This window comes from Anopheles coluzzii, chromosome 2 (genome assembly GCF_943734685.1).
Source record: "Anopheles coluzzii chromosome 2, AcolN3, whole genome shotgun sequence".
NCBI lineage: Eukaryota > Metazoa > Arthropoda > Insecta > Diptera > Culicidae > Anopheles > Anopheles coluzzii.
In genome coordinates, this window is record NC_064670.1 from 85,417,650 (window position 1) to 85,434,686 (window position 17,037).

The following is a 17,037-nucleotide window of genomic DNA, read 5'->3' on the forward strand; positions in this document are numbered from 1 at the left end:
CGCCTGGACGATCAAGTGTTGAAAAGTCCGCTTCGAACAAAAGTGTTATTCCACCTCGGCTCATGTCAGTAAAAACTGACCTACCGCGACGGTACTTGAGGTACAGCTGTACGCTCATCATATGGCGACCGTAGCTATCGCCTAACTCATTACATATGTATCATATTACAGTGGAGCGCCGTTTATCCGGGTACCTTTTATCCGGCTGTCCGTTTATCCGTGCTGTTGAGAAATGACAGTTCAATACAATGGTGACATTCCGTTATTAGGAGGATATTTGAAAAAGCTGTTAAAAGAGCACATTGTCATAACAAAAGACCCGATAATTCAAGGCAAATTTCAAATATTCTTGTGGAAAAACCATGAAGTTAAAAAAACTGGGTTATTTTTATCAAAAAATAAGATAATTTTCCAAAAATTAATCAGGAATTGGGGATAAAATATATCATGTGACTCATTATCCGTGTTATTCGCTTATCCGGGTGAGGTCAAGTCCCGGGAAGCCCGGATAAACAGCGCTCCACTGTATAACTTTTTGTTTCATATTTAGTAGGCTATGATAACGATAAATAACGGGTATAAAAGGAGAACAATTATTATAATAAATCAGTCTTACACCAGCATTGGATCTCTGTGACACAATTCAAAATCATTAGCGGCGCTTACATTTTAAGAGAATTCTCTTAAGTAACTTAAGTAACTAGCCTGGTAGGCAAATATTGAAAGAATTCTGGTGAAGCAGAGTTAGACCGTTGACGCTCCCCGAAACTCTTTGATATTTGCTTTGGTCGTGCTGTTCGGTGGAAGCAGACGAAATGAAGCGATCAAGAACGAGCGATACCATCGCGAACAGCGAACTTGACGAAACGTGAAAAAGCAAAACATTTCGTCCTAGGAGACCAAAAGTAAGCCAATTCCTATCTGTACTATCCAACACATGTAGAACCCGAGAAAAAAAATCAGTTAGGCAAGTCATTTTGAACGGATACTATATATTTATATTTTTTTCATTATTTCTCTCTGTTATTTCCTCTTAATCCCCCGTAAATGTTCTCTCATTTAACACGCAATGCGAACTGAGTTCCAAACATGGCTAGAAAATTAAACCAACTATCTCTGTTTCTCCCACTGTCTCGTCGCACAATTTATGTAATTGGTCGTTAAAAACTAACTTTCAATAATAGCGGCCACCATAGGAGCTCATGATGTGTTTTTAGCTGTTGTTGCTCTGTTGTGTTGTTTTGGTTTTGAAGCGTTGCCCTGCACCTCCCTTAAGCTTCACCTTTTTTGTGTATCAGTACGCGGCCGGTATGTTTTCGTTGGATGCATTCTTGATGACCTTCTCGTTCTCGTTGCACGTGGCTGCCGTGACTATGACCGCCGCCATCACCGATGACTGTGCCGAACCGGTCGTTTTGTTTATTGTGCTATATCGGATGGGCATCATACTTTGTCGTATGTTTCGCTCCGGACGAATCAATATGATGTAAAGCTGCAAAATGGGGTGTGTGGGTTTAAAGGTTTAAAGTAAACTTTGAGCATTGAGTATGGAAATGGAGATAGAAATGTGGACCAGGCAGGGGGCGTTACTTACCTTTGGTGAGAATAAGCATACTAACGTCACTGTTGCCGACAGGCTAATTGTCATGGACATTGTAAATATTCTAAGCTGAACATTATTGGCCGTGCCGAAGTACAGTGGTATAAATGCAAGCCATATAACGCAAGTGGTATACATTGTAAAACCTGTCAAGGTACGTATTAAGTTAAGTGTTAAACCGTCCTAATCCTTGCAACGATGATCATTACCCCCCCCCCACCCCTCACTTACCAATATACTTAGACTCATTAAAAGCTTCGGGTGTCTTCCGTGTCAGCACGGCGTATACGGTGCAGATGACGATCAGAAAGATAGGATAAAAGAATGCAATCATATAGGATGCATCGGTGTAGGAGTTGCAAACCAACAGATTATCCTCCCGCGTGGGATAGTAGTGCATGGCGTGAGCAGGGGACACGATCATCCATACTGCATTGATTAAAATCTGGAGTGTTTGGAGCATGAAAAAGATAAGTCGGAAATGCGGTTCGGAATAGCTGCTTTTGATTGCTGCTTACCTGGAAGGAAACCAGTATTCCGCATATGACTAGCTGAGAGTGCGGGCTTATGAAAGACGGACGTTTTGCTGATTTGGTGCTCGCATTGAAGATGCGCGCGATACGATTAGTTTTGGTGAGTAGCGCTGCGTAGACAACGGTGAACGAGAAGCCGGACCAAAATCTGCAAACAAGTGAAAACATTGCGCGAGTGTTAAGATCTTGTTGTCTCCATCTCACCATCATCCGGTTTTACGAGCTCACCTTTGGACCCCACAAACTATATCGTTCGGTTTGATAACTAGCGTGTAAGTCACACCGAAGCAGAGCAATATGCCACTAAGCAACACGTAGCTTAACTCTCGGCCGGATGCTCTAACGATGGGTGTATCGTTGTGTCTGCAAAAAGGAGAAAGAACACACATTAGAAAACTCCGACGACCTATTCCAAAAGTCTCGTCTCCGTACTTCAAAAATACACCGATAACGAAGAAGGTAATCAGTATGCCAAATGAGCTGAACGTCATTGCACCAATTGCTAGGAATGATTCCGGCCGTAGGTAAGATTCGGGAATCTGTTGGCACTCCTCGTGGTAAACGTCTGGTAGCGTTCCCCTTGGACAGTTGACACAGTGTGTTTCATCGTTTGGACTTCGTATCTGGTTTGCAGGTAGTGTTAGGGAAGGAGATACGAAACACATTAACATTCGCGCGCTGGTGAAAAGGAGTTTAGCACAATTTCTCCCCCGCTACACATACCTGGTACTGTGTGCAATTGAAGCAATGCCAGCAACATCCCTCACCTTCGACATACTTTTTGGCTTGGCCCCGCTCACACGGTCTGCTGCAAACCGACTCCGGTGGCATGGAATCTTTCGTGCGGAATTGAATATCTAACCAGATACGGGGACAGAGATAAAGTGTAAATCGATGTAACTTGTTTCAAGGGATTTTCTTGTGGTACCCTTACCTTGCATATTCAACCGCAGCTCACCCTGATAGTACTCGCCGACCTTTATCCACGTGTACCGTTCCGGTGCTACCTGCTTGAAATGGATAATGTTGTATCGAGCCGGACCGTCGCCGTTGACATCGAAATTGAACCTATCGCCGCTGAGACCGATAAAATCCGCCTTGCGAAGATATTTCAGCAGCTCCGATCCCTTGGTAGGATTCATCGCATCACATAGACCCGGTTTGCCGCCGCATAGCTCTTGATGCATGTTTCTAAAATTGGAGTAGCAGTGTTTAGCGTCGCGCGTTGCGATCCTTCGCAATAAAGGCTCACACTTACTTGAACGCGTATCCAAACGCCATCACGGCGTCGCTCACAAACTGCAGCTGATCTTCAAAGTCAAGATCCCGCTTCAAAAGCTTCTCCGTGGTCGAGCACACCTTCTTGTAGTCCTTATTGTACGGCGTGTACGGTGAGTTGGGATATTTACATTGGAAATTATTTTCCCAGAATTCTGCAAAACACGGAAAAGCAACGACGCATGTTTGGAGTTTGGATAGTTAGGGACCATTCTAAAGGTAATTGGCGTTTTTCGGGCAAAACACTCACCTACAAACCAAGGATTGCGCTTATTATTAATAACGGTCAGATTGAGAAAATAGTCTTCAAACCCGATCACTGGATTGGCTTGCGGTTGTACGGACAGTGTACCCTCCACCTCGGCCTCGTTGCCGTCCGACACCAGATTGCGGGCGCTCCATCCGTCCGAGCCGATCCACGAAAATACCCCTGTAACATTTTGCCGCCGGACTGCCTTCATCACTTCGGCCACCTCTTGGTCTGATCCAAATATAATAACACCTGGTTGCCATGATTGTGCGGCCGGAGGTAGGAGAGCAAATAAAGAATTGGAAGTTCAGTGAGTTTGGATAAAGATGCCCGTTTGCTTGGATTGAGACACCGTACCTTTAGCACGTGGCTTAGTTAACAGCTTAAGTACTATGTTATCATACGCTATCGTATCAGCAACGCCAGAATCTTTTACTAGTTTCTCCTTAACAGCTATGCAAATGTTATGCTTGGATAGCAAATCGTCTAATTCTTCAAATGCCTGATTGAAAACATTGGAAATAACCAACATACAGAATTAGTAAGAGAAGGAAGCAAAGATGAGGTTGATTGATTGTCAGGCTGAATGAATGTACCTTTATACCGTAGTTGCTCTCTTCGTAAATAATGGAAATGTAGCTCCAGCCCAGCTTCTGGACGATGTCCACTATTGCCTTCACCTGATAATGATCCGACGGTATAGTTCGCGAAAAATATTCGAATCGTTGTTTATTGCTCAACTCTGGACTTGTAGAAAAAAAGGAAACCTAAAACAGAAACAGAAAGCGCAAAAGTCCGTCGCATTACTACACATCCTCGATCGAAATCGGCTTAAAATGTTTTGATTGACGACTCGTCTTACCTGAGGTATTTTAAATAATCGCAGCAAATTCGCTACCTGTATCGAAGTCACGGACGAAGCGGCCCCAACCACGCCGGAAATGATTTTCTTCTTGTGCCCCTTGCTGCAGTTGTCGTAGTCGTTGATGTCATCGATATTGCTGATCGAGCCCTTGATAAAGTCGACCGCCATCTCCAGCCCGTACGTGTCCTTGTCGCAGTCGTCCAGAATGTGAGCACCGATAGTCACGTTCGGCACCAGGCCCTGCTCGTTGATCTTGTCCAGCGTGTAGAGCATCGTTTCCAGCGCCTGTATGCCACCCTGTGGCATGATTGGGCCGCACGTGACGGAATCTTCGCGCGAGTGCACCATCATGAGACCGCCGAGGATGAGGTCACCCTCGACCACCGCCTCCCGCTTGACGGGCCACACCGGCACCGGGCCGTGGTGTTTGAGCTGCTTCAACCCTGGTGCCGCACTGCCATCGTGTTGCTGCTGGTCCCCGTCCTGGTCGTCCTGCAGCATCAGAAACGTTTGTTCGTGCTCCTCGGGTGCACCGTCGGGCCAGGACGAGGATCCGGGCGTATAGTGCTGCAGCCCGCCGATGGACGCGTTAGTGCGCTGATGTTGGCTGGCGTAGTGACGCTTGTGTTTCATCGCGATCGTTTCCACGCGCGGCTGATGATGGCCGGCGTGTTTGGAGTGGTGCGATTTTTCGTAAAATCTCACCTGCCTCCCACAGTAGGCTTGGTGGTAGTTGCTATTGCCATTGTGCTTGCTGTTATGGTTAATGTTGTACTGATGGTGCTGCTCTTGCTGCTGCTGCTGTTGCTCTTCGTGTTGCTGGTGCTGGTGCTGTTGATGAAGCCCCCGGTGACCGCGCCGCATGCTGTGTTCGTAGTGATCGTACATATCGCGCGCGACGATCAACTCTATCAAGCAAATTACTACAATTGTGCCGATGAGACACATTAGGTTGGTCATCTTTAGTGCTGTCCTTCCAAACACTACCATTGTTCTTGCTGTTATTGTGGCTATTACTATTGGAATCTGTAAGGGAACAGTGTTTTTACAGGCTTTAGAACGAATCCAGTAGAAAGATTGAATCAAAAAAGGTAAGAAAAAGTATACATTATTTTTATTTCCTATTTTGAACTAACTTTAAGAAAATAGTGGTTTGTCGCCAGTTGGTTCATTTTATATTGGAAAATATATAGGAACAAAGAAGAATTAGTTGTGTGGATTTAAAAAACTATTTAATAATCTTTTTTCATAACAAATTTCATAACAATGCGTATATTCGAAACTAACGCCTCCATTCCACGGTAGCATATGGACATTGTGGAGCAACGTGCGAACTCCCCACGCCACAGCAATATGTAATCACGGGTACAAAAGCAGAAATTGCTCACAACAAGCGCAACCTACCAGTTGCGAGATTTTCAGCATCATCCTTACAAAAGCCCCGGCAGTACTCTTCGGTCCCGGTACACTCTGCCCGTGAAGGTTTTGATAAGAAAGCAAATTGAACCAGCCCAGCTCTTCTCATGTGCTGGGGCGTCCAGTAGGGGAAGACCGCGACTTCGTGCTTCGTGGTCGGCAGAGCAAGGAAAAAGATTGCAAGATAATAATGGAGGCGAGCTTTTCCAGCCGTTCACGACGGAGGACACTGTGAGGGTGGTAAACAATACTATCATATCATACATGCTCATGACGCAGCACGAAAGCACTCACGTAATGTAAAGGCCGCACACGCCAGAGAGCGCACACCAACACACCGAAATGGTGATAAAACTAAACACTCCTCTACTTATCGCCGATCGACCGATTTTGGATGGAATGTCCTGGCACTGTTACTATTGTTCATGGATGCGCTAGCTTCGAAGGATCTCTCGTCCGTTTCTTATCATCTAAAAGCACACGTACTTACATACTACGCTGACACAGCGCAACGCTGGTACAATATGTGTGTGTGTGTATACGGGTGTATCTACTTACACAGGATGATAAAATTGCTCCCTCGTTCTGGCGTGTTCGCACGTGTTGGTGATAAGCATATGCCAAGGATAACGCTTCCCTTATCGCGGTCCAACCGACCAGCGCTCCGCGAGCATAGAAGAGCGAGAGAGAGTCGGTTCGTGAGCGCACACGCACATAACACTCATTACGTTATCAGTTGCATTGCGTTGCAAGCGTACGGAGCAACGTCGGTGTGTGTCCTGTTGTCTCCCCCGGTGCGGCGGCGGCATCGAAGTTTGCACGAGCGAGAGCGGCCACTGATAAACGCGATGGAGGCGCGTACACACATAGTTTCCCAATCACAATCGACCAGCGGCAGTGCGGCGTCCGCCCGACACCTCGACCATTCTCTCTATTGCTTTTAATTCCGTGGTTGCAAACGCTTGGACGATATTTCCACTACCACTAAGCGTTTACACTGCTCGTTTTGCCTCCCTGTAAACACGGACACAAGATGCCACTGTATTGCGGTACGGATATCTGAAGCATCGACACCGTCATCATCATGCACACGTCCAAATGCATCAACGGACGATGGAAAGCCGGCAGAAAAGTTTGTTCATCGTTCCGTTTGAAATATCAACACATCGTCGCCACTGGCATCGTTGCGTTAGGGGCTTGTATCGCGTGCGGTGCTGGTTGTACACTATTGTACTGCCGCGAGCGCGCGAAAAGCGTCGCCAGGCGCATGTCCCGTGAGGACGACTGATATTGGATTCGGCTGCGATCCTTTCGGCCGCTGTTCGGCTCCACGTAATCGTTGCTCGTGCTTGCGCTCGCTCACGGTAGCAAGCTTTTGGCCATTAGTAACAGTACACCCGCACTCTCGACTCTCGGCACGTTCACCACCACACAGCCCGCGCGCACCCGCTAGAGCGCTGTCCCTTGGCTTTTCTTCGTTAGACCGCCGCCATCGTCGTTATCACCGCTGCGCGACCCTTCTCGACCACCCCCTCTCCCTACCCTACACGGGCTGCTTCCCAGCTTCGAGCACCGATCCCAAAGCAGCAGTTAAGCAGCTTCTTATCGGTAAGCTCCCGCTAGTCGAATGCTGCGAGTATTGTTCAAAACGGAGATTTCGGTGCCTCCTTCGCTTCCTGTTGATGTCGCATTCGGTCGCGTCCTTGTACACTTTTCACGGCAAAGTCCATTATCACTGGTACCCTAATTAAACAAAGTGATAAGCACCACCGTATCACTGTGGGGTTGGGAGTGTGTACCGGAAAAGAAGGGCGAGTGGGCGAAAAACAGCCCTAGCGCTTTTCTCACTGTTTTTGTTCGCTAGTATTTCTTGTTTTTTTTTTGCTTCTACCGTTGTTGTGCTTACTGGTTTTCTACATCCACATATCCACTGAATGCTGGTCCTTTTTGTTGACTATTCGTTACACTATTTAAACTAGGCCAAACGTGCTTCGTTTTCCAATTGGAAAAGCAGCTTCTGCTCCTTTTTCTGGGTGAGCTTTTTTTTTCTTCCTCCTTTTCCAACCAGACGCGCACAAAAACCGCCTTTCACCGTTTCTGTCCGTCTTCGGCTGGCGGCCGTGTTCGATTGACGACGATTCTGCAGTGCATTTTCTTATCACTGGCACTGATATCGGAGTGCCGTATAGCACACCACACACTGCTCACGCAGAGCGCTAGGCACGCTCACCAGGCAAACCAGTCTCTCGCCAGTTAGCTGTACAGGACATCCTTTTTTCTCCCGTGTTTTGATCCCGTGTCCTTATACACAACGCCACCGTTCCCACGGCAAGGCTCTGAGTGCGCACGTGTGTGTGTGCGGGCGAGAGCGAGCTTTCGCGGATCTTCCCCAATTGCAGCAGCTTTCTTATCAGCGTACCCCTCTATTTATAGGCAAATGGAGTACCCGACCGACCGATTCGGCATCATTCCGGTGTTCCGGCGCGCGTGAGCGTAACGAGCTCTTGAAGTGTCTCTCAATTTCCCCATCCTGTAGCTCTCTTGTTTGTATACATCGTAGCGATTACTAACGTTTCTTATCGGATGTGCGTTTTGTTTTACTTAGCTTTTAAGCTTTCGTCACTGTAGCCATTAACCTCGACGGCTGAATAACTTTCAAAATTAAGATTGCGTTTAATCGGAATCGACTTAATCGTTTAAGATTGCGTTGAGTTATATACGTCTAAAAAGATCAAAATCAATTAACCTCAAACAATGAAGCTAATGATTACCAAATCAAAATATACTCTTCAGTTTTCTAAATAGGCAACTCTTCAGATTGTTTCCTAACGAATCAGTTCGTAACACCAGATTTTTGTACACCTGCTTATTCAAAAGTATACTTCATACAGCGATTTTAAGAGTTATCTTTAATTTTACTAATTTATCAATCGCATATTTTAGACTATTTTTTATTTTGATGGTGTTGATTACTTACCTGAAACAGCAGGGAACAGCTGCCCTGCCATTGTTTACTAAGAAGTCTCGTCTAATTCGTTTGCAAGTACAAATTAATTTGAGCTTTAGCGAACGTGAGTTTTGGTTTAATTGTAAAAATATACTTTATAGAACACGCTGAGTGAAAGCCCTATTCCTCAGCTAAGTGTTAAGTACTCCATTTTTCTCAACATTTTCTGTCGTTGCTATATGTAAAAAACAAAATAATAAAATTAGTTTGTAATTGTTTACCATACTTCATTGCGGATAGGAGGTCTTTTGGGAGCAATTTTTATACAGGACTGTGCAGTACGTGACTTCTGTATTGTGGTTTAAATTTACTTCAGCCCTCTTCTGTCTTTAGTACACAGCTTTTGTAACAGATGGCGCTGATTTGGCAGAGCTATCCTAGGATTAGCTATCGTAACATGAAAAATCTTAGTAAGATAAAAGTATAACATTGTATTTTAAGCCAGAATACCGAACTTGTTATGGATAGAGTTGTAGATCAATCACTTTTTGTATAATATAAATTAAAATCAGGTTAACAGAATTAGCTATGATTAACGGACTAAAATATGCGCCTTACAAACAGGAATAATCGGCTGGCCAGATGGGAATTAAACTTCATCACCAGGCAGGTATTAGTAGATCGTTTCACTAAAGCAAACGATTGAATAAGTTTAACCATATACAATAGAGTCGTTAAAGTAAACACACTCCATTTTCGATAAAACAGTCTGACTGTGACTAATGCATCTTTTCGTTGGTCTAACAATTTTTCTTGTGTGGCAGTTTGGAAGTAAAATTGTTACTACGATATCTTCCATTTGTTGAGTGAAGTGTAGTAAATCGAAATGTACACACGGTAATTTGATGATATTTGGCAATTTATCGATTACTTGATATGAAGACTCTTAAATAGTTTAAAATCCGCAATACAATACAGGTTTATTCAGGGGTTCTCATAGTTGTGGGACACTTTCTGGACTCTTTCTTATGGGAAGTGAACTTCATTTGTTGGAAATTGGCCCCCTTTTTGGACAGGCTCCTTGAAAATCCCAACAAGGGTGCTATAGAATCCAATTCCCATTACATTCAGTTCATTTCATGTAAGAAGGAGCCAAAGTGTGCCACAGCTATGAGAACTCCTGGAAAATCCTGTATGATCAAAGGTGATCAAACTACTGGATAATGCGCCATCTGTTGGATTTAAACTGTGTGCTAAAGTAGAGAGTTTCGGGCGTACTTAAATCGGTCACACATAAATGTACCCTTCATTCTGTACCACTATCGTTATCCATCGGTTGTGTCGGTTGTCGATGCGTCGGTCGATTGCCAACGGAAGGAACGTGTTGGGAGGTATCTCTGGTTGAGCCAGCGGCACTGGTTTGTGCCGATGGTTTTGGCGTTGTGCTTATGGATGAGGCAGGTGAGTTATACAATGACTGTGATGAGCTTGGGACAGTTTGGGATGCACTGGACGGTGTAGCCGGTCTAGAGGTGCTGGACGACAGTGGAGAGGACGGTACTAAGCGTTTCCCTGCACTTGCATTCGCCGACTGACTACCGAGCGGTACTACAAGGGGACCAATTGGCTTTCGTATCCGAATGGTCTGTCGTGCGTGAGATCCACGAGTGCCCTGATTGCTGGGTCCGTTTGTTTTTAACCGGGGTCGGCCTGGGCCACGCCTCACCTGCGCAACGGTAGCAACAGGGGCAGCTAATGGAACAGCCGGTACTGTGCCCGATGCGCTTGTTTCTGTGTGATATTTGATTTAAACAAATAATAAAATATTTAAGTATGTACACCACAGATACCCACAGAGTGGCAATAATTTAAATTACCTGTATCTGGTGCAGTTGGTTGTTCCGTTGCTATAGGTCTAGAACTTCCAGATCCGGCAGCGCCGCCACGCCTAGAACCGCGAGGCCTTCCGCGTTTACTACCGCCACGTGTGACCGGTCGCGTTTTACTGTCCCGTTCCCGTATCATGTCAAACGACATCGTAGATGCTGGTTTGTGGAAATAGGACGAGTTTAATTAGAAAAAGGAAACCGTTAAAATTGGTCATCCCAACACATCGACTATCTGACATCGTTTCATACCTTCATTGCTTGAATCGTCTAGCGCATCCAACGGTTTGCTGGTGTTGTCACTCAGGTTTGATCGTTCGCTTTGCGCCGGACTTGGAGCAGCGGAATCACCGAAACCACCAGTCTCGTCGAACGACGAACCAGTTCCCAGTTCTGAAGCTCGCTTGCGATCTTTGCCTTGCGCTTCCTTTCCAGTCGTTTGCTTTTGCTTACGATCTTTTGCTGATTTCGCCACTGGATCTTCCATTAAACGACGCTCTTCCGTCTTTTGGCGATCTGAAAGGTGAAAATAAATTCATTAATTGAAATGCCTCTGCTCAAATTATTTATTGGGTTTTCCCCAAATGTAATATTCTTACACTTCAGCTCAATTTCTTCATCATCAAGCAGCAGTGAAACAACTTCTTTTGGTTTGAGTGTATCTGGTTTGAAATTATCTCCGTTGATGACCATTCGTTGAATCTGGGATTTATCAAATAGAGCAGCAATTAAGAAATTTAACTTATTTTGTAATTGTTCACAAATTCTAGCCAACGACTGTTTCTTACTTCACTTTTTTCACGCGCACGCTGCAATATTCTTTCCTCGATCGTGCCTTTGCAAATGAGTCGGTACACGGTGACCTGCTTTGTTTGGCCCAACCGATGAGCTCGGTCCATTGCTTGCTGATCCACCGTCGGATTCCAATCGGAGTCATAGAAAATCACCTGCAAATGAAGAACACGATGATGTAACGATGAAGATACTTGTGGAGCGTACATTTTCTTCCCCTTTTCTTACAGTATCTGCCGCAGTTAAATTGATACCCAATCCACCGGCACGCGTCGAAAGAAGAAAGACAAAAATGTCTGCTCGGTTCTGGAAATCGGCCACCATATCGCGACGCTCGGAAATTTTGCTCGAACCATCTAACCGCATGTATCGATGCTTCCTGTGCCACATGTATTCCTGTGTCAAACAATGCACAAATGACATTAATTACCCAAATTCAAACGCTTTTACGGGACCATCGTGTGACTCTCTCTCTCTCTCTATTACCTCTAACAAATCAATCATTTTCGTCATCTGCGAGTATATCAGCACGCGATGTCCTTGCTCTTTAAGACGCGCTAGCAGCGAATCCAGTACTGCCAGCTTGCCTGCATCGGATACAAGCGTTTGCTTGTCCGGTATGATAATGTTGGACCATCCGTGCGGTGGATAAGACGCATGCACATGCTCGTTAAGCTGTCTTTCCGCTGCCAATGCATTCTCGTTGCAACTCCACCGACAGGCGGCAAGGGACGCACGATTGCCGTACATTCTGCGCAAGGCCGTACCAGTACAGCCGGATGTGTTGAGTACTTTGGTGTAGTGGCGGCAGAGAAACTTCGGCATCGTGGTTGGCTCATCAGGCAGTACGGTAGGCGAACGCTTTCGCGTGGGAACGTACGGGATTTCGGGCAGCAGGCTTAACGGTTGGCCCGGAATTTGTTGCTTACGGCTACGCATAATGCGATGGTCTAGTGTTTCCGACATAAAGTGCAGTACATGATCGCGGTGAGTGTACACCGGAATGGATGATGTGTGGCTGCCATGGGTGAACAACAGCCGATCCATAGTTTTCCATGGAAAGCAGCGCGTTGTCCACCGTTCCGCCGTTGGTTCCAGCAGCAAGTAACGGGGATCCGTCCACCTGTCGCTTTGTCTATCTCTCCACACCCATTGAAAGTGTAGAACGGATATCCAATTCATCCACTCCTGAATCAAATGATACCTGCGGAGAAAATGTGCCCCATGTTGTATTATAGTGATGGGAGCTCGGAATCGAAACTACCCGATTTCGATTCCGTCTCAGGAATCAATTCCGGAGCTGATTCCGATGCAGGAATCGATTCCTGAGCCGCTTCCGATGCTGGAACCGATTCCGGAGTCAATTCCGATGCTGGAATCGATTCCGGAGTTGAATCGGGAGCGGATTCCGGAGTTGAATTCAGAATCAATTCCGGAATCAATTCCCGAATTGGAATTCTCTACGGAATCAGAATCGGCTCCCGAATCGGGATCGACCAGGCAATCACAATATTCTCCGGAAATAGAATCAGAATTGACTCTAGAATTGGAATTAGCTCCGGAATGAGTTGGAGATGCCCAAATCGCCTCCAATTCCGATTCCGGACCCATTTCCGATTGCTTAACCGATTCCGGAGCCTTTTCCGAAGCTGATTTGGATTCCGGAACCGATTCCAATTCCGGAGCCGATTCCGATTCTGGAAACTGATTACGGACTTACTATCCGGAATTAAGTCCAGAAAACATCGGACCAATCCAAAATCTATTCCGACGAAAAATTCATTTTTCCCATCACTACTAGTGACGCATGTTTAAGACAAGATTACTTACGAAAACCAGAACACATTCCGACGTGCAATCTGTTCCACGTGCACTGGAGACAATCCTCCAGCCAGCCGAGCACAGCTGAACGGTGCGCACCAGTCATCGTAATGGATTGCTTTGGACAGGCCCGATCGCCTCTTATCCTCAGGTACGTTGCGTCCGCCCTCATCCATCACCAGCCGGCTTTGTACTTGCAATGCTTTGAATATATAAAATCGATTGTGCAGCCAGTGCCGCTTGCTCGGTACGGTGTAGTCCATTAAAAGTTGCCTTCGAAAAATGGGACGCTCGGCTAGCTCGTAGTTCCACTTCATGCAGAAGGGACTGCGAACGTCCCGGCGCTCAAACAGCTCCGGATGGTTGCACACTTTGCGAAACTGCATCACGAGGTTCATCAGATTCGAGGTAAAGTTGCGGTCGATGGACTGTCCGTCACTGCTACTGCTGTTGCCGCCACCCACCGTCGTAAGATGCAGCAGATCCTCGATACAGATCTCTTTTTTCAGTGCAACGTACAGAAGCTTCTGGCGAGTGGTCAGGGGGCAGTACACCATGATCTCAATCTTGTCGGACAGTTCATTTTCGACGTCCTTCTTGATTCGCCGCAGCATGAACGGTTTCAGGATCATGTGGAGTCGTGATATTTGCTCTGAAAAGATTACCAAAATTGTTTTATCGCCAAAATTCGTCACATTTCAGCCCACCGAAAACTTACTCTCATCTATGCCGGTTTTATTCTCCGCATGGCTTTCGATATCCTTCGAAAACCACTCATTAAACTCCTCGTGCGAATCGAACAGCGTCGGCATGATGAAGTGCAGCAGTGCCCACAGCTCTGCCATACTGTTCTGTATGGGCGTTCCGCTCAGCAGTAGCCGATTGCGACAGTTAAACCCGAGCAGCAGCTTCCAGCGCATCGAGCTTGAGCTTTTGATCGCTTGCGCCTCGTCCAGTACCATATACTGCCACTTGATGCGGTTGAAGTACTTGTAGTCAGTCACCACTAGCTGGTAGCTGGTTATCACCACGTGAAAGCTAGCATCCTTCGTGTGCAAATGCTTCTGCTCCCAGAACTGGCGCAGAATCTTACGCTCGTTCGGCGATCCCCAGTACGGTACCACGTTGAAGTCCGGTACGAACCGCTCCATCTCCTGCTGCCAGTTGTGCAGCGTGGATGCTGGTGAAATGACCAGAAAGGGCCCCCAAACGCCGTAGTGTTCCGCGATGTGGCACAGAAAGGCAATCGATTGGACTGTCTTGCCGAGCCCCATCTCGTCCGCCAGTATGCCGCTAATGCCTTGATCGTACAGGTTCGCCAGCCAGGCTACACCCTTCAGCTGGTAGCCTTTAAGATGGCCCTGGAACATTGAAGGCTGCGGCAGTTCCGCGATACCAGCGTTCGGTTCGGTTTTGATGGCAACCGGCATTTCATCCGTTGTGCTCGGCAAGTTCGGCTGTTCCATCGGCACCGGGGACTCCTTCGACGTGGACGCCGGCTCTGCGTGCTGGAGGACATCGAACTGGTTTGTTCGCGCACGCTCGCTGCGGAACGCTTCGGTGGCGTTCTTTTGTGCCAGCTGCTTCATCCGCTCGCAGTCGTAGTTGTCGATCGCAGCCAGCCGCGGATTGCTTTCCTCGTCCAGCTGGGAAAGAATCTTAAGCTGCTCCTCCGCCGACACGTTGCCCAGCTTCCGCGACATGAAGTGAGCGTACAGTTCGGTTTGCGTGATGAGAAAGTTGAGCTTGCGCTGTTGCCGCTTGGCTTCCACAATTTCCACGTCCATCTTGCGCTGCTCCTCTGCCTCCCGCTCCATGCGGCGTTTGGTTTCGCGCTCGACCTTATCGTACCGCTTCCAGTACACCTGCATCTCGCGCGTCAACCGCTTCGCCCGCCAGACCGTGTCCTTCATCAGCTTTTGCGATTGCATGGCTTTCTGGCGCGCGACACGCATGCACAGCGCTGCCACCCGTCGGCAGTTGGTGATCGTGTCCTTGTGATTGTTTGCCTTTGCCCGTTGCAGCTTACCAACCTCTTTCTTGGCCATCAGTTGCCACATCTTGCGCCGCCGAATGTTCATCACTTCCGGCGTTTTCAGGCGCATCTTGCGTCCCCGCTTGCCGCCCGCAGTGGACGAGCTGTCGTGATCGCCCGTATGCTCCACGGTACTGCCGTCCGAAGACCTAGCTGCTGGTGGTCGGCCACGTTTTAGATGTAGCAGCTTCTTGCTCTTCTTGTCCCCGAACATGGAGCTTCGCATGGAGGTGCCTTCGGCGGGGTAGCTGCTTCCCTCGACGCCGCTGCGCTTCTTGGAGTGCTTCAGCTTTTTCCTAACGCCCTTCGTCTTACCGGTGCCATGATCGATCTTGCACTTTCGCTTTCCCGCTATGGTGCGACGATGGTCGGGGAAGAGGTCATTATCCGATAACAAACCAGCGGAGTAATAGCCGTACTGCGAGTTCTGTGGAAATGAGTAGCAGAATTAGCTGGAATTTCATTGGAACATAGCTGACAGAGCGCTAAACCCCGTGAAGTAAACGAGTCTCGGAGCAAGCAGAGCATCTTAAAAATTCAACAAAATTTGGCAATTCAAGCCGGGGGGACACTACATTTAGCGCGCTACTACTTGGAAAGTGTTTGCTTACTTGCGACGAATCGTTGTACTTTTCCCGAATTTTCTTCTCGCGCAGATGGTTCTTGAGCATTTCGTGAATGTATTCGTCCACGTCCGATATTTCGCTTTCGGTTTCCGTTTCGGAGAGCAGCAAATTTTTCAACCACATGCGCTCGGGCCCGACCGTGCTGAAGTCGAACATACGTTCCCGATCTGGAAAGAAGTAGAACCATAATTACGGTACCCGTTCATAGTAGATCGCCACAACACAGGGCCAACACAGAGAAGGTACCGCGAAGGGCGGCAATGTTTGTTTACTTACAGGAACGGGCCGCCGCCTGGTGGAAGAACTTGCTGCCAAACTCTTCCGACTCGTCCGACGAGCCGGAGTACTGGTGTTGCTCATCCTCGCTGGAAGTGGCCGACGTCGCAGCAGCACTGAAACGATTCGCCTGCTTTACGAAGCTTTGCATATCGAACGCCGACAGCATCCGTTGGGTGTACAGAGACTTTTTCGTGCTGGTACTGCTAGCCGTCGGGCCACTGTCGCCGTCGCCGTCGACGCTGCCGGTGGTGTGTGCCGATTCCTTTTGAGCCATTATTCTCTCCACCGCGATGCGACTTGTGCCAGGATTGGAACGATGGTGCTATGGCTCTGCAACTCCAATCACTTGCTCTCTTTGTCGTACGTGAGGTGCGCTTTATCGACCGGATTGCGGTTGCGAAAACGTCGTACCCCTACGTACGGAAAGCGTGCGTTACCGAGTAGATTGTTTTGCCGTCATTTTTAGCTTGCTTTGGGTTGTTTTTTGACTAGGCCGCGGGACAGAGGGGAGGGCACGAAAAGGGCCCCGCGTTCGACTGACAGCAGGCAGTGACAGATGCGCTGTCAAGGTGGTTACAATTGTAGCCGTAAACTGTATTCACCTTGGGCATAAATCATCGCGGAGAGGGATACAAATTTGTTGTTGTGTTTAGTGTTGGGCTTCATGAATCTTTCGTTGAGATTCATTCATATGAATCTTCAGTGATGA

At 47.4% G+C, this 17,037-nt stretch overlaps 1 protein-coding gene across 1 annotated transcript; it reads right to left on the reverse strand.

Moving 5' to 3' along the window:
• Nucleotides 1-975: 975 nt before the first annotated feature.
• Nucleotides 976-16,886, reverse strand: LOC120961336 (chromatin-remodeling ATPase INO80-like). Its single transcript, XM_040385046.2, has 25 exons — nucleotides 16,326-16,886; nucleotides 16,035-16,216; nucleotides 14,107-15,850; nucleotides 13,398-14,040; nucleotides 12,054-12,771; nucleotides 11,796-11,963; nucleotides 11,564-11,722; nucleotides 11,375-11,477; nucleotides 11,028-11,291; nucleotides 10,767-10,934; nucleotides 10,199-10,680; nucleotides 6,501-6,671; nucleotides 4,524-5,552; nucleotides 4,258-4,428; nucleotides 4,019-4,163; nucleotides 3,662-3,913; nucleotides 3,392-3,566; nucleotides 3,068-3,324; nucleotides 2,857-2,990; nucleotides 2,566-2,756; nucleotides 2,362-2,496; nucleotides 2,119-2,281; nucleotides 1,832-2,045; nucleotides 1,595-1,746; nucleotides 976-1,492 (listed from the first exon to the last, which is right to left on the reverse strand). The coding sequence occupies exons 1-25, from the start codon at nucleotides 16,600-16,602 to the stop codon at nucleotides 1,295-1,297; spliced, it is 8,295 nt and encodes a 2,764-aa protein (XP_040240980.2). The 5' UTR covers nucleotides 16,603-16,886; the 3' UTR covers nucleotides 976-1,294.
• Nucleotides 16,887-17,037: the final 151 nt, after the last annotated feature.